The sequence below is a fragment of the Molothrus ater genome, chromosome 2 (assembly GCF_012460135.2).
Source record: "Molothrus ater isolate BHLD 08-10-18 breed brown headed cowbird chromosome 2, BPBGC_Mater_1.1, whole genome shotgun sequence".
Taxonomy (NCBI): Eukaryota; Metazoa; Chordata; class Aves; order Passeriformes; family Icteridae; genus Molothrus; species Molothrus ater.
In genome coordinates, this window is record NC_050479.2 from 86,035,524 (window position 1) to 86,058,163 (window position 22,640).

Genomic DNA, 22,640 nt, shown 5'->3' on the forward strand with positions numbered 1-22,640 from the left:
GTGCTCCAGCCCTCTGAGCATTTTCATGGCCTCCTCTGTTCTTCTTACACTCTGAACTCCAGAACTGGGCACAGTACTCCAGGTGGGATCTCATGAGGGCAAAGAAGAGGGGGAGAATCCCCTCCTTTGACCTGCTGCCCACACCACATAGCCCTTGATGGTGTCAGTTTGAGCACAAGGCACAGTCCCAACATAAGTAGCCAAAGTCATCTCTTATGGATGAGACACACCAGAAGAGGAAGGCAGGTATCTAATTCTGTCATTATAACTAAATATAAGGATTAAGTAGCTTGACTAAAAATAACAATACTGTGGGAAAAGTTGGAAAAAATATTTGATTTTTAATCTATTATTGACACAGGTGTTTCATCTCTGAGCTTCCACATATGCAAGGCAGTTTTGTAGATAAATTGCTGGACTTAATGCCCAGACTTGTGACATCCAAGCCTTCAGAAGTGGTCAAGATTCTTCAGGCAACACTGCGACAAAGTACCTTCCTCCACCTTCCTCTTCCAGAGCAGGTTGGTTTAACAGAAAATTAAAAAGCAATATCCTCGTGGACTGTCTTGGCATCTGACTACTTTCTAATATACCAAGAGGCTTTTAGAATTCAGGGTCTTGTCAGACACAACTCCTATTTATTTCTTGTTTGTCTTCTTATCTAGCATCCTCACGACTACTGCTAAAAACATTAAAAACTTAGTAATTCCTGGCAATAATAAAAAAAAAAAATCCAAAGTTTATGCAGATCTCTGTTAAGAACAGTAGTAATTAAGATTTTTTTTTCTTTCCTCTTTCCCCCACCTTCTGAATTTTGCCAATCACTTCGTCCCTAACAGCTCCATAGAGCCACTGCAAACATCATTGAGCCTACTGGTGAATCTGATAATCCCCTGAGGTTTACATCAGGATTGGTTGTGGCACTGGATGTTGATGCAACTCTGGAACATGTTCAGGATCCCCAAGGAACTGTTAAAGTTCAAGTAAGAAGTCATTTGACATAAATGCAAACAAGATTATGTCTTGGGGCAGTTTCTTTAAGGATGTCAATACTTCTAGATTGTAAATAATGATACATTTTATTAGTAACAATGCTGGATTTCCGTGTTTTGACCAGTCATTCAGAAACTGGTTTGTCTGGAGTGCGCTGAGAGTTGATGTGGGTGCAGTTCTGAGAGTTTGCTTTGAGCACTTGGATGTCATTCTGTGCACATTCCTTGTGCACTGTGCATGTTATGGACATGAACACCAGTAAATGCTGGTGAGCTTCCAGCTGGTCTGGTGGGAGGAGAAGCAGCAAAAGAAGTTGTTCTGAGTGGCACAAAAATACATAGGGTCTTGGCTCTCTGTATTTCCAGCTTTTCTTCCTGCTGCTGAATCATTAGTTTTTGATGCAGCTGAGGAGGTAGGAGTGGTGTGATCCAAGTAAAATATGCAGCATCACTGCTTAACAAAGAAACAAGAACCTCAGTTACAATGCAGAGGAAGAAGCTGATGTCATTGTGGCCTGTTTCCCACCTGTGCTGTGGGTTTGAAAGGCAGCATGTGGCTGTTATATCCAGGGCAGCTGAACTCCTGGCTCCAAGCTAAAGCCCACTTGTCTTGCCTTCCTAACCCAGGCAGTAAACAGCCAAGTAATACACTGTTCCACTGTGCAGATCCCCCATGCAGTTGTCATTCCTTTGTTGGTTTGTTTTTTGTTTTATTTTTCCTTGTTCCCCTCTAGGTGTTGTATCCAGATGGACAAGCACAGCTAATCCATCCTAAACCAGCTGACTTCCGAAATCCTGGCCCTGGGAGGCACAGGCTGATAACTCAGGTTTACCTCTCTCACACAGCCTGGACAGGTAATGTTAATGATACAAGTTAATGTGGCTGTGTGGCTGCACTTCTATTGGACACAAGTTACATCCCATAGTCTGGGGGGCTCTGAGGATCCTGGAGCTGTGGTTGGTGCTGCCCTTGGTGTTGATCAGGCCTTTGAGTAGTTACAGCTCCCTGTTTACCAGGCACTGCTGCTCTGTAAGGAAATAGAGAGGCTGTTGTTTTGGGAGAGTCCTGGGAGCCTTCACATGAGAGCTGTGTTCAAGGTGAGGTCACCCCTCATGTGTAGAGCAAAGTCAGCTCTCAGAGCCAGGTCTGCATCCTCAGGTAGAGGCAAAGGATCATGGTAAACTGACTCCTTGTAAGTCATTGTTTCAGGTCTCACAGGTATCTGAGCATGGCAGGGAACAGTACAGCAGTACCATTTCATTGCTGATTCAACTTTCACCCTTTCAATGCTCTAAAATTCCCTGCTTTAGTTCTGATGATGATGTGACTCCAACATTCGCCTCCAGTCTCAGCTGCTGTTCACACTTCCCCATGGAAGCACTTCAGTAATTGGCTTATGGACTTCAAAAAACAAAAGCAAAGTGTATTTCATTCACAGCTCCTTTTGTCCCATTTTCTTTTAATCCCTTCTACTTCATTCAAATGTGGGGGTTTCCTCTGAGAGGTTTTTTTCCTAAGCAATTTTTCATTGGATTTATTGATCTTTTTTTTTAAACCAACAGAATTTGGTTTATTGCTGTGTTCCTTCACATACCCTTTTTTTTATATAGTATTCTCATGATGTAATCACTCATCCTGCTGTCTTTGTTTTGTTTTGGAGAAGAAAACATGGTACTGTTTCTAGGACTAGAAGTATCTGTGTTTAAGGGTTGATCCTGTTACTTCACCATAGAGAGCTGAAGTTCTTATTTCTACTTCTTCAGTGTTCACTGGAAGGGCATTTTAAGCATGGCCCTGAGGGATTCTGTTCTGGTGTCTCCTGGAGGCATTATTTTAATCATTAACTTTGACACTGGCACTTAGGCATATAAAACAGGGGGAAGATACTGAGCTGGGAGGGGCTCAGGAAACGGTCAGAATTGCCTTGAAATTCAAGTGGAGAAATTGCTTTCAATTTAAGACAATAAAACTTGTTACAGGCCAGTAGAAAGAGTGTGCTTGGGAAGGAGAATGCCCAAGTGCAAAGCACTGATTAACTGCCAGGTGTAGAGCAGAATGAAAGAGGTGACTACAGGCTGCAAATAAGAGTTGGTGGACTGACAAAAAGGTGAGCTCAGGGAGCTGTTGGCTGAAGTGTGGAGTAACTGTGCAAAAGAGTTATTTCTTGTGTTCTGTGTGGTGCTGATGATGTCTCAGCTGGAGACCCCATGCAGTTCTAGATGTGGCATCTTAAAATCCTGTGGGTTTCAGCAGGTTTCATTTAGATTTCATTAATGTGGTCCTGTTATGGGTTATCCCTGCTATGCAGTTAAGTCCCGCACACCACCTGGTGCTCCCTCCCCAGTGGGACAGGTAGAGGATCAGAAGGGCAATGTGAGAAAACTCACGGGTATTACACTGTACAGCAATAGCTACAACATCCCTGTGTTATTGGCACTATTTTGGTCACAAATCCAAAACAAGGCATCATGCAAGCTACTATGAAGGAAAATTAACTTTATCCCAGCCCAAACCAGTAAAGTCCATACAGAAAACCTAAACAAATCCGGTTTTCAGTCTAGAAAGGAGAACTTTATTGTGTATGTAAGTCCAGCAGTAAGTCCAGGGTAATACTGTGTATACTGAAACCCCTGTACTGTTCTGACCACTGTGAGAAGAGTAAATTGAAATTATCCTATAGACAGTATTAGGGACCTTGCTTTGCCCAGGTGCATAGTTGGTGAAAGAGAGGAAGAGGCTGTCTGGCATGCGAAAACTTCCAAAAAAAGAGAATCTTCAAGTAATCTCCTGTGCCACAAGTGTTGCCAGATGTCATCTGGACTGATCCTGACATAAATACAGTGAGCAGAGCCTGCTAGTTCTGTGTGGGTTTTAATGATTGTTATTATTTCATTGGAGTTACCTTCCAACAGTTATTTTAGAAGGTTGCAAGTTAGTGGTAAGATTTAAGTGATGACAGAGAGGAGGATAAACTTCGAACAGTCCTTAGTTCTGCTGTGCTGAATGTAATGCTAAAAGCTTATTTTCACACACTAGACTGGATTCTGGTCGCTCCAGAACAGCTCTGTACATACCCACCGTACATGAAATTAAAATTCATTTGATATTGGTTGTTCACTGTGCAATGACAATCACATTTGGATTGTTCTATTTTTTTTTCTCTGCAGAGCCATGTCAGATTGAAGTGCGATTGCTGCTGGCTTACAACTCCAACAGGAGCAAGGCATCTACCAGAGTTCCTAAATCTACCTGGAGTGAGAGCTTGGAGGCTCTCCCACCCCCTGAAAATGGCATAGAGGGGACCATCCCCTTCAGCAAACCTGTCAAGGTGTATATAATGCCCAAACCTGCCAGGCGGTGAAGGCTGGTGCTGAAAAACCTATTTATGGGCTTTGTTGTGTCCAAATGCAGTGTCCAAGACAGCAAGCCAAAACAGCCTTCACATGCCTAAAGGGAGTCAAAATAAAGCTGCTGAAGAACAGGTCTCTTAGGCAGCAGGCAAATACAGGAATTACTCAGCTAGTTAGGAGTGGTTTCAAGAAAATGCAGGTTTTTCTATATTGACTCAACAGAAACAGAACAGTTCACCATCAGCATTCCAGTAGTAATTTCACTGGGCTGTACCTTCAGTTTTTACCTATCAAAAGTCTTTCTCCAAGGCCTCTAGGTTTTCTGCTGTGTATTTACTATGTAAATGCTTGGGCACATAAATCAATATTATTTTTATAGTACTCTGAAGTGAAGCTGAGGAGTTCAGCATTTTGTGTGGAGTTTTTGGTTTGTTTCTGGGGTTTTCTGGGTTTGGTTGTTTTGGTGTTTTGGGGTTTTGTTTTGTTTTTAATGTCTAAAACTTGCATTTGTACACCGGTACCTAATTTCTTAACAGAAAAAATAATATTCTATAAAGTACTGTTGTTCTTGTGTGGGAACAAGCACCTAGGAAGGAAATTGCCAATTGCTGTTCTACATCCTCTACAGCTGTACTGAAGCTGGTCCGGCTCTGGGGAGGGCACAGGTTGTTCATGGTGCAGGGGCAGGAGGAAGCTCTTTGTGCAGGTGGCAGAAATTCAGTCAGCAGGAGGTGGAGTTTAACTGACCTACAGCAACAAAGCAGTTTGTCTCCTGTTGCACCTTTGTACATCTTGAGGAGCAATGTGATTAAGTACCAGTTGGAAAATTCCTAACCACAACCCACTAAGTTTTACAGGATCTGTTTCTGCGTGATGATCCTGGCTTGAACCAGTCTTAGTGGGATGTGAAAATCTATGATTTTCAATTTGGCAGCACTTTTGGCTCTCAAAGTCTTTCTTGTCAGTTGAAGTAGCCACACACCCTCTGTTCAGCAGCAGTTGGGCAGCTTGTCAGTGTTCCCCTCTGGAGGTGAGCTGGGAGTACAGAGGGACAAGAATTTAGTTAAAACATGATCCATCTGGCATTCCTGTCAGGAAGTGTGTCTGTGCATCGCTTCTGTGTGCCAGGCTTAGTGGACTGAGTAGCCTCCTGTGTTTTGTAGCAATCCTTTGGTAGGATTTTTTAGGAGGGCCTAATGTGTGAAACATTCCAGTGCAGCAGCCCAAATGTTGCCTGTGTTCATGAATCAGTTGGGGTTTTTTTCTTTTTTAAAAAGAGGTGTATTTTTAGCAAGTAAACAAAACAGTGAAGAAATACTTTCCACTTGTATTTAGTGTAAATAACCCCTTATATGCTTTCCTACAATAAAATTGGAAAACTCATGCTATTCTGTTTCTTTTCTTATAATATGAGTGAACATGGATGCCTGCGTGGTTCTTGGCTAGTAAGATCACTGCATGTTTTTTGTGATTTAAATTTTTTAGCACTGGTGAGTTGTAGCCCAAAGGCTCATAACCATAAAACTTTGCTGCTGCTTTAGGTATTCTTGAATTAAATTTACTTTCTTAGTGCTTCTGCTCTTACAAACTGCTTTTTGGTGTTTCACCTTTGGGGCACTGCTTTGAAAATTGCCTGCCCATCTGACAGCTGAGTTGTTACTGTCTGACTTGTCTTTGGCATCCTCAGTTCAGTTCCCAGCAGACAGGGTTGATGTATCTCTGATTAGGAGGCTGTGTCTGGGCAGATATTTGACAAGTTGAGTGAGCTCATTACAGACTTTTTCCTTTTTCTTCCCCTCATTCTGCACTTCACCAGTATTTTGTGCAGTTTGTCATCTCAGTAGTGTTTCTAATTTAGATGGTGTCCATAGGCTCCAGACCACAATGGATGCTGTGGTAGGCACAGCAGATATTTTCAATATCAAAATTTAGGCATCTTTCTCTCTTTTGCTAAGTACTGGATGAAATTTCTGCTATTTTGTTCCCCTCATGCTGTCCTTGATCCCCTTCCATGTAACATACCAGGCAAAGAGTGAGTGCCTTCTGTATTGCTGCCGAGAATCAGATACTGCAGGGCTGTGGAAAAGTTCTTCCATCTGTAATTTCAAGATGCCTAAAACAAGCTGAAAATGTAAGGCTGCTATGAACATTTCCAGTCTGCTAATGAGAGCATTCTGCAGTTGGCTTCTCCTCTGTAGGTTTTTCTCTGATTTCTGATTTGGATCATGGAAGAAATCACAGCTTTTCCTTTCCTCCTTCAGTTTCACCTGTGCAAACAGATGACTAATTCATCATCCAATCTAAGCCTTCCCTCTTTCGGGTTAAAGCCCCCCTGTCTTGTCCTATCACTTCATGCCCTTGTCAAAAGTCCCTCTCCAGCTCTCTTGTAGCCCCTTCAGGTACTGGAAGGAGTCTCAGGTTTCCCCAGAGCCGTCTCTTCTCCAGGCTGAACAACCCCAACTCTCTCAGCCTGTTTCCACAGCAGAGGCCCTTTCAGCATTTTCATGGTCTCCTCTGGACTTACTCCGCATGTCAACATCCTTATGTTGGGGCCCCAGAGCTGGATGCAGCACTACAGGTGGGGTAGATGCAGCACGCCAGGGTGGAGCAGAAGGGGAGAATGCCCTCCCTTGGCCTGCTGCCCACATGCAGCCCAGAAAGGCAGATGACTCCTTTGAGCTGCTAGGGCACGTTGTTGAGTCATGCTGAGCTGCTCACCCAGCAATACCCCCAAGGTGCTGCCTCTTAGAGCTGCTCTAAATCCATTCTCCACCCAGCCTGTGTATGGGACTGCCCATTTCACACCATGGTGCAACATATGGGCAATTGGAAATGAAATTTGCATTGAAAGCAAGGGTTATTGTAGTTGCTGAAATCAAGATGTTGACTTTTTGTTCCCATCCCCAGGTTTGAGACATTAAGGTTTTTCTGCTCTCAAAAATACCAGAGTTCATGCTCTGTGTTATCTCTCAGAGGCACTCATGCCATTCACCCGTTATCCTTTAATTCTGCATAATTGTTGGGCTTCTGCACTGCAATAGCCTATAAGATGATTGATCTCAGAATGAAAAGAAAAACAAAGGGCTTTAGTCATGCACAAAGATAATTTGCATCTTTCATCTCTGTTGAAGGGGGAACAGAGGACTTCAGATGACAGTCACCCAAGTATGGGGAGTTTCTGTTCTCTCAGGTGGTTCCAAGTCTAGGAACAGTGTGCCAGTACAGAAGCAGCCACAGGGAGATTAAGCAATCTACAAAGGAAGGGCAAATAATTTGCTAAGAATCAACGATGTTCAAACACCCCTCACCTCTGTGTTGTACCTGCTAGTTAGATGGAAGCAAGAGGGAAAAGAATTTGGCAGAGCAAGGAGAATGCTGACCTCATGTGAAAGAGAGGTAGGTTAGTGGTTTGAAAATGTGTTGTCCTATTTACCATTAAATTTCTGGATTTAATTTAAATAAGGCATCTGTGGGAAACCCAGCTTTGAATGTTTTCAGTGGGAGATTCATATCCAGATTGCTGAAGTCCAGTAAAATTCATTACACAATTTGGAAGTAAATAATTCAATTACTGAGTCATGAGCTCAAAAAACAATGCATAAGTGTATTGGGAGCAAATTTGAAGCTTATGAGACATTAACTCAGAGCTGCGTGGCTTTCACCTATCTTATTTTAGAAAGGACCAAAAAAAAGTAAATGGGCAGGGACATTCACTGCAAAAAGTTCAAAGCAAGTTCCTGGGAAGATGAATGAACAGGGTATGCATTTAAATCAGGACTGCATGATATCACTGAATCATTTAGGTTGGAAAAAACCTCTAACACCATGGAGTCCAACCATAAACCTAGCACTACCATACCCACACTAGGCTGTGGCCCCAGGTGCCACATCCACACACCTTTTGAACACTGCCAGGGATGATGACTCCACCACTTGCCTGGGTAGCCTGTTCCAAAGCCTGGCAACACTTTTGGGAAAGATATTTTTCCCTAATATCCAATTTAAATCTCCTCTGGTGCAACTTAAGGCTGTTTCTTCTTCTCCTGTCACTTGTTACTGACACCCCACTGACAATAATCTCCTCTCAGGCAGTTGTAGAGAGCAATAAGGTCCCTCCTGAGCCTCCTTTTCTTCAGGTTAAACACCCCCAGCTCCCTCAGGCTGCTCCTCATCAGACTTGCACTCTCCACCATGCTGTACTGGTCATCATCTTGGGATCAAGCTCATAGAGATGATTTCCTCTGGAATCCTGTCTTGTCTAAGTTAGAATCACTTTTTTAATCTTATTTCACTGGCATCTTCCATTTTATTCTTAGTAACAGGCAGTGGGAATGCAGAAAAGGCTGTCTTTTTACTTCACAGCTTGCTAATGCAGCATCAGTGGGACCTCAAAATATAAAGTTTTAAGGCTTGTGGATGCCAGGCTTTGCACAAATACTGCCCAATGTCCCTTAAAAATGCTGGTCGTGTTGCATTTGGTGTCTGTGAGCCTTTTATGGCCTGTTCCTGCAGGCTGCCAGCTCACACATGCTGCTTCACAAAGATAAAGGCTGGGGACTGACCCACTCGGCGGCAGAGCAGCTGGGGTGGAATCTTCCTGGCTCCCAGCCCAGCCGCAGCTCGGCTTTAATTTCAGTGGCAGGGTGGGAGTTCACTGCCTACTGGGAGATCATTTTCCTGGTGGGAGGCAGAGCAGTGGTGTATGTGAGAAATCCTGCCCTACAAAAGTGCATTCCCATGATTTGGGCTATGAGCCCATAATTTTAACAAATTATTTATGGCTTTTGCTGAAAGCAGCAATTTAACAAAGATACCAGTTTGAGCTCTGCTGGAATTTTTTGATGAATCAATCCCAGCTGCTTCCACCATCTAGCAAAGCAATTTCAGGCACCAAGAAGGAAATCGGGCTTTCAGTGACTGGAGCAGCCCAAGTGGAACAGATGCTATTGTGGGAACTGACAGTGCTGACTCAGGAAGCTGTGACGAGAGCAGCAAGAGAAGACATGGATGGAAAAACTTGCAACAAATTATCTCCTTGTTGACACCAACACTGGTGGTGGGGAAACTTAGCAGTTTACCTTTAAAAAAATAAATCCATTTCTTTGCACACTGCAGCTCCCTGTTTTGAAGTGGAATCTTCTGCATCCTACCAGTTGCCAAATGAAGAATTAACAGGCTGCAGCACAAAGCTGGGTAGGGTACACCTCAGTCAGCTGGCAATGCAAAATGGGCTCTGCTCCCTGCGCCTTTTGGGAGGACAGATCGTGTGGCAGCAGCAGGGAGAAGAGCCCACAGTATTTGTCTCAAATGCAGGACCTCAGCTCGGCAGCTTTGGTGAATGTGGCATCACCAATAATGTGCCACATTAACATGAAAATATGTTACAAAAAAAAAAGTAAAAAACAGACCTGGAAGAGAAAGATAAGGTGTTTGCTCAACTTCTAACGGTGTAATGCGCATGGTTCCATTTTTTTAAGTACTGCAGTGTTTTCTCAGCCAAAGCATTACAAAGCCTCTTCCCATTTGAGGCTGCCTTAAGGCCCAGAAGCTCCTAAAATAAAACAAATACATGACCATGATCAAGAGAGTCAAACCACCTTCACTATCGGATAACATTTAGTGCAAAAAGTCTCCACACTCTGTGGGCTGGTAGGAACTCTGTTCTCCTGGCATTCCCTGAGGGTGACCACAGTCTTCTGGGTCAGTAGTTCACCTTCTCCTTCACATCAGGCAAGTTGTGCAGAAAAATGTCACAGCAGCTACAATGAGCATTATACCAGCTGCTGTGTCAGACAACACAGATGCAGCTGGAAAGGCAGTTCCTGCAGGGTTATGTAAGATTTTGCCTCAAATGTAGCTACACTAACAGAAAACATTGCTGTCATTAGGAGACTGCAAGATAAAACTTTCACTTTCCCTTTGCTTTTACATCACTTTGTATTTTATCAGATAAAAGGTTCTAAATGATTACTAGAGCAAATAGCAGAAAAAGAACATAGAATTTTGTGTGTCTTGGGAAAGTTCTTGTGCTCTCCTATCAATCTAAGCCTCTCTACTACTGCTTGGGTAGCTCCAAGTGCCTCAGGGCTTTTACAGCTTCATCTTGGTACTTTCATTAATACACACAGAATTAATATGCACAGAACAAGAAATGGTGAGCCTGGTGGGAAAAAAAATCTACAGTAGGTAGAACTTGTGACTGGCAATATTGATAGAAGCCCACCAGGAACAGCAACCAAGAGAACTGTTTGAATCTTCAGTGTAATAATGTTTGTTGGCACAACACTTAAATCATCAGATAATGATGACCAGTAACAAGTCTCACATGCATCCCCAGCTTGCCAGCAGTACCTTGCTAGCAGCAATTCAGACTGATTTCCTACATATCAATGTTTTATGCTGCAAACTCTAGCTTTGTAATTCATGTTCCTGATTATTTTAAGCGTGTAAGAACTTCTGAATAGATATGTATTAGACAGCTCAATCCTCAAAACTGGCAGTTAATAAGAAAATTCTTTAAGGCCCAGGTTTTATTCTTATACCCTGCTGACATTTTTTCCCCTTTTTCAGGCTCAATGAAAAATTTATAAGTGCTCTATTATGTGACATTCATAAATTGGCAAATACCCTGACTGAGGTCACCTGCAGGAGGTAAAGTTCTATGTTATGGGTTTGCTTTTAAATTTATTTTATTTTTACTTATTTATCCAGTGGTGGTAAAGTGCTTCTTTACCACCACTTCATATCTACCATTTGATTGTGCTCATCAGCTATTTTATGGCTGCATTCCAGTAGCCAGTAATGTAATAAAAGTATTCAAAATATAATTTCCTGATTTAGTGAACAGGTGCTATGTTAAGTAATAAGACTATGGATGGCCTTCAGAGGAAAATTAGGTCAATCTCAACAATACATGGAAATTATTCTGTAGTTAAACGATTTAATTACATTAACAGCCCCGCCTTTTGTGAGCCCTCGATTTGTTTAAATCCTGAACTAATAAACTGTCTTTGCATTTTCGATGGTCAGTGCACAAATGCCTTGGCACGCAAGTTCACACTCCGCTGAGTGCAATTTGATCCAGCAGAGGTGTGTCCGTGATTTGGCCGCGGGCCGGGCAGGCGGAATGAGCTGCGATTCAGCAGGTGGAATGGAAGACCCCGCCCACTCTGACACCCTGAGCAGCCAGGGCATTGTACTCCGCCACAGCCTTCTCCGTTTGCAGCACCAGCACCTCAATCCCGTTCTTCTTCAGATAGTCCACAGTGGATGCTGGAACCTCGGAAGAGAAAAGAAATCACAAAAGCAAGAATCAGATTATTTTCCCCTTAAACTGTAAGACTTGTAGAAAACCAGACACTGATACCATTTGTTAAACATGACTTAAGTAACTGCCAGTAGCCAAAATGGCAATGCTCAGATAGGTCTAAGATTGATTTAATTTTTTTCTCTTCAATAAAGCTACTTTTATACACATAGCTCCCCTACCTCTTTAGCACACCTTAAAATGCGGTCCTCTCTTACAAAAATAAATAGAATTGGAGCTAAAGGAATTTAATCTAAAGAAGGTGTTATTCATCCCACCAGAAAGCTAAAGACTCGCTTCTCATCGAGTAAAGCTCAGCACTTCTGATCTGAGCTTTCTGTAGCTAGTTTATCTGCTGAAATGACACCCTGGCAACAATGGTGACAAGAATGCCTAATTACCAAAGTATTTACAGCAAGCTAGAGAGCCAGTTATAACCTATTGCAAGAGGAGAGGACTAATGACATTCTGAAAAATTCTTCTTGTTTCATTTGCTCCTGTAGCAGAACATAAACCTGTTTACTGCTTGGCATGGACACTAATACAGAGGAGCTCAAATGATGTTTCTTTCAGGACCTGAGGGACCCCTGACAGGAGCTCATTCACACTGATCCTCAATTTTTTCCCCTCTCAGTGAAGCATCATCGATTTTATTTTTTTCCTCCTAATCAGAGGGAGAGGGAAAACAAACAGTTCCCTTTATGCTTGTCACAGAACAAAAACCTACCTGCAAAGCCTCACTCATGCCACGACCAATCACCACAGTTTTAACACCCTTCTTGACGACTTCTTCAAGGTCAGCTGGCTGCACTCCTGGAGAATGCTAAGTGTCAGGGAAGGAAAATAATAGTCTGTGTACTGACAGCATCAGGCAGGAAAGCTGTGTCTGTGTGCCCTGAACACAGAGCAGCAGGGTAAATTAGCAGAAGCAGAATGTAACACAACCCTCTTCTGTACATATACACAGTAGATAATGTCAGAAACTGAAAAAGGTACTTAATATGGAGATGAAGGATGATAATTAATTGATTGATGGCAAGATTATAATTCCTTATTAAACAGTCAAAGCCAAAAAGATGCATTACAAATTTCTTAAACATTTATGTCTTAACTTCTGGCATATAAATAAATATTTTATAAATTAAAATAAATTAAATAAAATAAATAATATTTTATAAATATTAACAGTTAAGGTGAAATCAATAAATTGCAACAATACTGATGTTTGATTTCAAAACAACAAAATCTACTTGAAAGAAAGATGACTGCAAGCGAAAGTTTACTCACTTTAAATACAAAGAACTCCTCAGATAATTAAAATTATTAAATAATTTTCTTGTTTACTTTGCAAATCTCACCAAAGAGGACTGAAATTCATTGGGTAGCTTCATTTCAGTTAACAGCTTGGATTTCTGCAATATTCTTTATTTTGAGAAAAGAATATTTGAATCCAAACGCCTCAGAGAAAGAAGGAACTTACACAGCACATTAATGGATGTTTTAAAAAGTACACCCACTTACTGCTATTATGCTTTAAACATATGAATGCATAAACACACCTATAATGTTAATATAAAACATTATTATGTTACCCTAATTCTCCTCCTGGATTCAGTTTTTATCTGTCTCCATGTAAGAGTAAGATACTGGACATCCTGTGGCTATAATTTAGCCCCTCTTTGGTGTGTATCTTTAAAACATAAATATTATTTATGTTTTAAATAAATATTTAGATATTACTATAATAAATAATATTACTATTCATTATTCTATGTAATAATATTATATTAGAATTATACATAATTATATAAAATATTATAATTAATACTTTATATAATAGTATGCAAGAATATTTATTATTATATTATTATAAATATTATAAATATTAATTATGCTTTAAATAGTAACCTCCCCTTTTTTTTTTAAGTAGAATTCTGAAGTTCAGAAGTTTTTGAGAGGTCTGAGTTTCTCACTTGAAGTAGATAATGCCATGGTGGACTCATGGAGAATGGGGCAAGTAAGACTTTCCCAGCTGAAACAAACACATGGGCTCCTAAAGTTGCAATTGAAAAAAGCCTTCCATGGTACAGTGCCACTTCCAATGCATAAAATAAACTTATCCCACAAGGAAGTCTTTAGCATGGCTGATGTCTGAAATTTCAGTAAAGAGATGATTCACCTTTATGGTTCTCCAAGTTCACAGAATCATAGAGCACCTCAAGTTGGAAGAAATCCATGAGAATCATTCACAGGACTATCTTAAGCTAAACCACGACTTAGGAGCACCAGCCAGATGCTTCTGGAACTTTGACAAGCATGGTCTGTGACTACTTCCCTGGAGCGCCTGTTCCAGAGCCCGAGCATCCTCTGGGTGGAAAGCCTTCTCCTAACACCCCATGTGAACGTCCCCTTGCAGCTTGACTCCATTTCCATGGGTCCTACTGCTGGTCACCAGAGAGATCAGCACCTTGCCTGCACTGCCCTGCCTCTGGAAAGTGTAGACTGTGATGAGGTCACCCCTCAGCCTCCTCCAAGATGAACAAGCCAAATGCCCTCAGCTGCTCCTCATAAGCCTTGCCCTCAAGGCCTTTCAGCATCTTCATCACCCTCCTTGGAACACAGTCTAGCAGTCTGATATCCTCCTTATGCTGAGGAGGTGCCCAAAACTGCACACAGAACTCGAGGTGGGGCTGCTCCAGTGCAGAGCAGAGTGGGACAAGCACCTCCCTCAGCTGTGCTGTGCTTGACACACTCCAGGACATGTCTGGCCCTTTGGGCTGGCAGGACCAAAGGCTGTGCTCACCCTTAGTCCATTTACATTCCCTATCTACACTTGGAATGCAGAACTCACTTGAATAGGCAGAGCTTTCTCAGACCAAATCACTCTAAGTACTTGGTTATGACAGAATAGGCAATGCTTTTCCTTTGGGGTTTTTTAAGTAGACTCAAAACTTAGACAAGAAGAATCGGTGTGTTGTACTGCAATTACAATAATTAGAATTCTGGAGAAGGTTTGCTGTCACGTGAGAAGCACTCCTGAGACATTAAAGACACGGAACAAAAGGATTTTCTTTGGTTACACAGGACACTTTGATGCTAGTAAGAAACTACTGTTGCTACAGGAAACATGTAACATGATGAAATAACTGTATCATTGTTGATTTGACAGCAGATTTTCTTGCCTGCTCTGTTCTCTGGCCTTCATTTCAGCAATACCTATGTCTTTTCTTCTGCCATTAGCAGGTGGCACTGAAATGCAGTCAGCTAGGGAGAGAGGGTGCCATTCATCCCCAAGGGTTAAGGCCACAATAACTTAGTGCTCAGTTACAGAACCTTGCAGGGCCAGTCATACAATTTTCCTGATGAAAAAATGCTTCACTAGACAGCAGTGTGACAGTAGAGGAGGAAAGGAAGCAATTTATTTCCAGCTAGAGTGTAGGACATGACCGGCACTGCTTGTTTGCCACACTTCAGTTCCAGCTACCTCCAGGAAAAACATGCTTAAGGAAAGTAGGCAAACAACTCCATCTTTAAAAAACTGGGCAGAAAATGCAGCTGATGGATCTTACTGTTTCCAGTGCTGACAAAATTAAATTTTTGACAGTTCTTCTCAACATTGGATATGCAGTCTAGAAAAAGCTTAGTTCTATTCTTAATATTTGGTTTTTGCTATTTCTTTTAAAAGAAAATCACCTCACTCCTCAGCTGCAAGGATAGAACTGACCTAAAGCAGGAGCTTTACATAAGATCTTACTTTAGATATGTACTTTTTACTTCCTGATTAAATAAAAAGGATGCCAGAAAACCTACTTCTCCAGAGAACCCAACTATTCTTTTTCTCCTCCAATTTTAATTTAACATTGACTTGTTTTTCAAGTCCTCTAAAAACTTATGGATTTAAACGTTTTACTTGTGACAAGAAGATATTCCTTGTTAGAAATTTTCAAAAGAAAGCACAGCCTTTTAAATGTTAGTAAGTGCCTATAATTTGAAACCAAAGTTTTCCAGTGGTTGGAATAAATATAAAAATGTGATTGGGATGAGAACTGGTTGGGAACTTTTTGGCTATTGTTACCTGTTCTGCTTCTCCAGCCATGTGCATATAAAGCACAAAAATGATATTGTCAAACAAGCAGACAGCAACTCTCACCACAAAACCCAGCCCTTTGAACAGCCAGTGAAAACTTATTTTTTAATAACCAGGCCATAAATGAAATACATTTTTAAAAGTTACATACACAGCTACCTTTTTCTCTGCAAGGTGCAGATATCTTTGCATGACAGCAGCACTTTTTTCTTGGTGTTATATATCCTGCATAAACTGAACTATGACAGGTTAAAAAATTTCTATTCTCCGAAAGATTACAGATGAAGTTGCAAACTCAAATGCTTTGTGTTTCAGTTGTGTCAAAATGAATCCAAGAGAGCTGCATCCTCTGTATTGATACGGCTGCAGGTGCTGGGCCTGGTCACTACACTGTTATTTTGTGCTTTAACTTTTGCTTTGGAAGTGTGGAACTTCTTTTTTTCTAGCCAATCATCTATCCCAGTGCAAGTCATAATATGGGGAAAATTATCAACATCAAGTTTCCTATAGCAATATTTGCTGTACTGCTTCTAAATCAGAAACATCAATACTGCTCCATGTACTTCCATCCAATTCTGATTGCATTTACAGATAAACTTTAAGGGCAAGCACTTAGTTTATGGCTACCAAGAGAAGTCACTGTGTGATTAGCCAGACCATGAGCTTTTCACAGAGAAAATAGTGCATGAGACACTGTATCTGCATATTTCTCTTCTGAAATATGCACAATGGACCCCAAGGAAAAGGATATAAACTAAACCACATGCAATGTTGTCTTCCAAACATGCAAGGTCAGTTACTGTCTATTTTTTTTTTAACTTTTCATAATTTCTTTTCTATCTCACTCAAGAAAACTTCTGTTTATACAGTCTGAAGAGAGGTTTTTACTGTTATCTTATGACAATTTCACTCTTAAACAGATGAGGAATATTGTTTGAGAGCTCTAAGATGTGTGAGAGTTGTCTGGTGAGGGTGGCTATCAGAACTCAGGGCAACAATTGCTATATCCTGTTGCGTGTAGGACATAGTGGGAATGCAGCTCTCTGACCCCTCCACAAAGTCACCTCCAAAACATATACACAGTTCTTACCAGGAAAATCTAATGGTTAGATGAAAGAAAAAGGCAGCTCACTGAATTTCTGTCTGGAGCTTTAACACTGTTCTCTGGACCATTCTCAGAGTCCTGTTTTAAATGCAAGGTACTAACCAGCAAACTTACATTAGTCCCGGTTTCTCGCCAATCCCATGTCCGGCTTCCTCCTGGCCATACTTTGCAGTCCTTATATGTTGTAGAGCAGCCTTTCACCTTCATCTGACCCCAAGAAAGGGAAGCAATTTCAGGGGAAGACATCACAAAGTGGAACCGAAGTCTGGAAAAAGGATATTTAATACTTAACATCAGGCCAACATATGCAGCAGTTAATAAAAATGGAAAATTCTGTCCTCGCCCCAAGGAGCTAGGAAGGAAATGCTGTTACAGACTTTATCCACGTGGTTTTGTGACAACAGACTTGAACTGAGGATCAGCAGATTTGTTGAATTACCAGTCCTCTTGGGGATTTTGTGCAGGATTTTGGGCAAATCATTTTACGTGCTAAATCTGTTCAAGTATTGGATGTTCAACTTTTAAAACTATCAACAGGGATCAGGTCCCAGAATATCCTCTCACATCTGGGTTTTAATCTTCTCCCTAAAATGAACAATGAGGAAATAATAATTTCCTAAAATACCAGAAATCTGCACTATTTCATTGGCCACTTTCTTCTTTTAACATTAAAGTGGTAAATGAGGTTAAGAGGAAATGCCAAACAAACCCAAACCCAACAGTAAAGCCATGAACCAAAGAGTGTCACTGCCACATTGCTACAGAAAACAAGACTTTCGGGGATGTAAAGGGGTCGAGCCTTTCCCCAGACACTGCTAACAGAGACCAAGTCTCCCAGGATTATACATCCAAACAAGAACTTGTCTAATTGTTTGACCTCCATCTTCATTGTTTCAAGTTAAATCCATTATTTCTAATCCTTTCTGTTGGGGAAAAGTAGAACAGCTTAATCTTTGTCTTTTTCACCTTTTTTTTTTGTTTGTTTGTTTTCTTGAGGATTTCACACAGTATTTTTCTTTTATTTCATTTAGATTAAATAAACATCCCTTCAGTCATGTTTTCTAAGTCTCTGCTTATTTTCTCCCTTTCTCCTTTAGCAGCCAACCACTGGTTCACATCTTCCTTTGATGTCTGTTGCCTAGAACTTGACAGAGCCTTATCAGTGCCCCTGTATCCCAACTGCTTTTTGGTGAGCGCTGCAGCGATGTTGGGATCTGCTTCCACAATCGCTGCTGGGCACCAGCAGGGCAGGGACTCTGCCTCACAAACTCCCTGTCAGCTCATCACAGAATCTTTCCCCTCCTCACAGTCCCTCAGGTAAGGTACTGCAGTCTGATTGCTGTAGTGATTCTGGCAGTGGATGGAAAAAGAGGAATCACAGGGTGATGATCCCCTGGAAATGCTTTGGACCAGCGTGGCAGTCGACTGACACCTATCCAGGGCAGAGTCACCTTTCTGCCCTTCCAATTCACATCGTTGAAATCCACATTTTGAAGAAAACCTGATGTTTCTCCAGTAAAGAGGTCCACCTCTGCCTAATCCAGAACATCTCTGTGGCAGATCCTTCCAGATACACAGATTCTCACCCTTTATTGTTTAATTGTTTATATTCACCAGGAATTGAATAGTTTAAATTAATTACATGAACCCTGGCAGCACAGATTAAAGGCACTGCCCTTGCAAAAGATAAATCTTTGGATGACCACACTTCCAGTCCCCCTGGAAGCCTCCCTTCCTGTCTTGCACATGCTACAAAAGATGCAGCACTGCCAAACTGGACATGCTCTCCTTGGATTGCCAGACGCAGATCTCAGCATCCCACCTAAAACACTGCATGAAGGAAAAAGTGCATTACTTTGGATTCAGCACAGGACTGGGTTTGCCAGAGGTGCTTCTCACACAGGACAGTGGGGCAATTCTTTTCCTTCTCACTCCTGTGTGAAGTTAGTAGCACATGTGTCCTGTCAAACAGGAAGCAAGGCAAGCACCAACAGGGGACTAGAACTTGCTTGGATTAATTCAGTCTAGATTCTCTCATTGCACATCCATGATGCAATGGATTCAAGCAAAAATTTGTAAGATTATTTTTCCAAAGGTCTGCCTGAAGGGATATTCTGGCTGAAGAAATAACCAGCAGTAGTCCCAACAGAATGAAATTAAAGAGTAAAGGCTGAATAAAGCAGCCAGAACCTGGCTCTGAAGAAAAAAAATAATTTTTGCCTGTGCTACTTTTCAGATGAAATGGTAGAATTAGACCTGGAGGTTAGACAGAGGTGAATGAACAATAAGATGATTGGGAATATCACGTTCCCCAGTCCAAACAGTATCACAAGGCTGGAACTGTGCAATCAAACAGGCACAAACTGCAAATGGGAGAGCAAGGATTCCATGCTATCTTTTCCAAACAGCATAAAAACAAGTAAATAGCAGAAATTAAGCAAGAAAACTTATAAGGCACCAATAAAAATTTATCCTCTAAAACCATTTCCCATAATACTGCCAGAGATTATCAGTAAAGTCAGGCCACTAGAATAAATAAGAATATCTTAGAGTGAGAATGAACTCATTGATAGAAACTTTGGGCATCCTTGGATGTAGAGCATGGTCCAATCACTGAGGAGCAGGAAAATAGTTCTCAACCAAATTATTTCTTTAATTATTCACTTTGCGAAATGTAAAGTATCAAAATATACATTAACACTTAAGATAAAAGAGACCTTGAATTAATGACTTGCAAGTACAACCTAAAATTCCAATTTCTGCAAACTGCAGTAGTCAAAACACAAAGAGATGAGGAGCAGAAATGGCTAAGGACTCTACAAGCAAAGTTATGAGAGTTTAAAAACATCAGAAATAAAGGAAGTAGAACTTAAAAGGAGGCCAAATGCACGTTTATGCCAGGAGGCTATACTGAAAGAGAGAAATGAAGCGGTGGATAAGGATGGCAGAAGACAAAAGCAGCTGAGAAGGAAGCGGAAGCAAGCTGAGATTGAATTGCAGTTTGCTGAGCTGGTGGACTTTAAGATTGCCAGTGCACCTTTCTTCTGTGGAGGTAACCAGCAACAAATGGAACAAAAAGGTGAACGAGAGCAGTGCACCAGATAACATTTTATTGAGACACTGCAGAAAGAAAGGAAGTTTTGTAAAATCCAATGGACAACCTGAGACTGAAGAGGATACAAGGGGAAGAGTAAATCGGTGTGCGTGAAGTTTTGGGCAGAACAAACTCCTGTAAGGTGTCAGAAGACAACGCGGCTCTCCAGCGCTGTCTGGGAGCAGGGTCAGGAGGAGGGCGGCTTCCCATTCCAGGGGATTCAGCAGCCAGAGGAAGGTCAGGATTAAAAACTGACAGGAGGGAGGCAAACAGAAAGGACGGGAGAAGTTTGGATCAACTGTGTAGGGAGGGGGAAGGTGTCAAGTTCACGAAGGAGGAAAATACACTTTGGGAATTCAGCAATTCCTTTTCGCTGGGGAGCCCAGTGACGGCAGTTAACCGGGGAGGTCACGGGGAGCTGGTAGCAAGATAAGAGGAGGAACAGCAGTTGGTGAATACAGCGGAGAGAAGCAAGGAGACAAGGACAGAGACCGCTGAGAAGCAACGCGGGAGGGGTTGAGGGAGGGAGTTGGGAAGGGAAGGCGCAGTTCAGGACCGCCCGAAGCAGGGCCTGGCGTGACGGGGCGCAGGGACCGAGACAGGACCGAGACAGGACCGGGACAGGACCGGGACAGCCCCAGCGCCGGCCGCGCGCTCCCGCCCGCTCCCCTCACGGAGGCTCCGTCACGCACCCGCACTCACCGCCCCACGCGCGCGACCCCACGGCCCCGCCAGGCTCCGCCTCCGCCCGGCCCCGCGGGGAGGGGGCGGGGCCTTCAGGCTGCCACGCTCTCATTGGACAGCGTTTCCTGCCGGCCCCGCCCTCCGCCCGTTCCGTTTGGTCGGTCCGTGGATCTACCCACGCCCCTGCCCCGCCTTGTTTTCATTCCCCCTCGCCGCGCGCGGCGAAGGGGAGCCGGCTCGCGCCGCTCTGGCCGCCGCCCCCTGCCCTCCCCTGCCTTGATCGTCCCCCCGGTGCATTGTGGGATAGTGGCGGCCCGGCCCGGCAGCGCCCCCTCCTCCCTCCCCCTCCCCAGCTCCTTCTCCATCCCCAGGTCCAAGATGGCGGCGGCGGCTCCTCCGGCCCCATCCCCGCCGCCCCCTGCCCCGGCGGGCCCGCGCTGCCCGGGCTCCTGGCCCAACTTCGCCGTTGTCTGCTCCTTCCTCGAGCGCTACGGGGCCCTGCTGGACCTGCCCGAGCTGCCCTTCCCCGAGCTGGAGCGCGTCCTGCAACCGCCGCAGGAGCCCGGAGACCAGGGTAAGCGACTCCCATAGCTCTCCCGCCCGCCTGCTCCGGGCCGGCCGGCTGAGGGGGGCCCGGGGGGCGGAGGGGGGGCCGGGGCTGTCCCCCCCCCGCCTCCTCCCGGCCCCGGGGGTGGAGCGCGCCGAGGGAGAGGAGGGGCCTGGGATTCCCGGGGGGAGGGGAGCCCTCTCTCCCTGTTTTTTTTGGGGGGAGCAGCTATTTGTGTGTGTATATTGGGGGGAGAGCTGCCTGCCCCCGCGGCGGGCTCGGGGAAGAGGTGGGGGACTTCCCCTTCCTCTCTCCTCCTTCTCAGTGCCGCCTGTGACCCCCCTCCGTCCCTCCCTCCCCCCCCCCCCCACCGTTTCCCTGGGTTCGTTCCCGAGCTCTGTGCGGGTGGGACTCCGTGCAGAAAACAGGCATAAGACAAAATAACTATTTTCGTTCAGCTTGGCGCTGGTAGCCGGTCTCTCTTCCACCTCCTCCCTTCCCCACAGCTTGGGGGGGTGCTTCACAGCCTCTCCTCCCCTCCCCCCAATATCTCTGCCCGTTTTTACCTCTCCCCCGAAGCAAGAAGGGCACGCACGCACACACATGTACAAACACATGGGAATGTCCCGATCCCCAGTCACCCCCCCCCCCCCTTCACCTCGATGTATCTGGGATGAGGAATGGGGGTCACGGAGAAGCCCTGAGCCCCCCCACGGCTGCTGCTGTGGGCCGTCTCCTCCCCACAAACACAGACAGCCATTGTGTGCCACCTCCATCCCTCTTTTCTCCCCCCTCCTCCTCCCCCATCCCCTGTTCCAGTTGCGGGGGGGACAAGCTGTGTGCTCGCTGCCGCTCCCCTGCCGCCACCTGAGACGTGCGAGGTGGAGGCACAGGTTATGCACTCCGCTGTTTGCTTTCGAGCTGCTCTCGCTCTCCTCTCCTCCCTCTCCAGGAGCAGCTTTGGCTGCCAGACTCTCTAATCCCAGCTGCCCGCGATGGATGCGGGAGGGCCCGGGCCAAGAGAGCAGCCTGGGCAAGGAGGGCTGTGTGGAGGCGGCCGCAGGAATACAGAGGGGAGGGAGCTTGTTGCTCTTGATCTCTTGTCTCTGTTATTCGTTTGGTTGTTGCCTCTGCACTCTTGCCACATAGGGAGCCCGTGCAGCTCACGGCGCATGCTCGGCAAGGCCCCTTGGAAACTTCCTGCTGCTGGAGAAGCCCGGCTCGGGGCTGCTCCGCTCCGGCAGCCCCTGCTTTTCCCCCAAAACGCGCTCGCTCTCGCCTCCTTCCCCACCGAGCCCACCCTGCCTGGGGCGGGGAAGGGGGGGTTATGTGATTAAATCGGCGTGTAGGCGTTTCCTCATATAAAGGAAGCTGTATTTTGCTAAGTGCAAGTGTCCTGTCTGTGAATTCACAGCAGCCACTGTTGAAAGAGAATGAAATATAATTAATATGTTTCCTCCTCCTGTCAATATGA

General features: G+C 44.1%; 3 protein-coding genes across 5 annotated transcripts in view; 2 read left to right on the forward strand and 1 right to left on the reverse strand.

The window, feature by feature from the left end:
* Positions 1–5,726, forward strand: part of INTS4 (integrator complex subunit 4) — a 32,690-nt gene extending 26,964 nt beyond the window's left edge. Inside the window, exons 20-23 of the mRNA XM_036383895.2 lie at positions 362–521; positions 840–983; positions 1,727–1,847; positions 4,161–5,726. Coding sequence (XP_036239788.1) covers positions 362–521; positions 840–983; positions 1,727–1,847; positions 4,161–4,354 — 619 coding nt within the window. The 3' untranslated portion in view covers positions 4,355–5,726. The remainder of the gene's footprint in view (positions 1–361; positions 522–839; positions 984–1,726; positions 1,848–4,160) is intronic.
* A 4,535-nt stretch (positions 5,727–10,261) lies between these two features.
* AAMDC (adipogenesis associated Mth938 domain containing) lies at positions 10,262–20,702 on the reverse strand. Of its 3 annotated transcripts, none has more exons than XM_036383907.2 (4): positions 20,638–20,702; positions 16,956–17,106; positions 12,377–12,472; positions 10,262–11,622 (listed from the first exon to the last, which is right to left on the reverse strand). In XM_036383907.2, the coding sequence occupies exons 2-4, from the start codon at positions 17,085–17,087 to the stop codon at positions 11,482–11,484; spliced, it is 369 nt and encodes a 122-aa protein (XP_036239800.1). In that variant the 5' UTR covers positions 17,088–17,106; positions 20,638–20,702; the 3' UTR covers positions 10,262–11,481. The 3 variants fall into 3 exon arrangements, with proteins under 3 accessions (XP_036239800.1, XP_036239808.1, XP_054374557.1); XM_036383915.2 differs by having other exon boundaries at positions 20,628–20,687; XM_054518582.1 differs by having other exon boundaries at positions 11,478–11,615; positions 20,638–20,694.
* A 179-nt stretch (positions 20,703–20,881) lies between these two features.
* RSF1 (remodeling and spacing factor 1) overlaps positions 20,882–22,640 on the forward strand; it is a 60,623-nt gene continuing 58,864 nt past the window's right edge. The window contains exon 1 of the mRNA XM_036383924.2: positions 20,882–21,193. Coding sequence (XP_036239817.1) covers positions 20,998–21,193 — 196 coding nt within the window. The 5' untranslated portion in view covers positions 20,882–20,997. The remainder of the gene's footprint in view (positions 21,194–22,640) is intronic.

Coding starts and splice junctions, on each gene's coding strand:
- AAMDC (XM_036383907.2), bottom strand. CDS start 17,087: ATGTCTTCCCCTGAAATTGCTTCCCTTTCTTGGGGTCAGATGAAGGTG. Junction 12,473..16,955: donor GGCGAGAAACCGGGACTAAT/GTAAGTTTGCTG, acceptor CCTGACACTTAG/CATTCTCCAGGAGTGCAGCC. Junction 11,623..12,376: donor GCATGAGTGAGGCTTTGCAG/GTAGGTTTTTGT, acceptor TTCTCTTCCGAG/GTTCCAGCATCCACTGTGGA.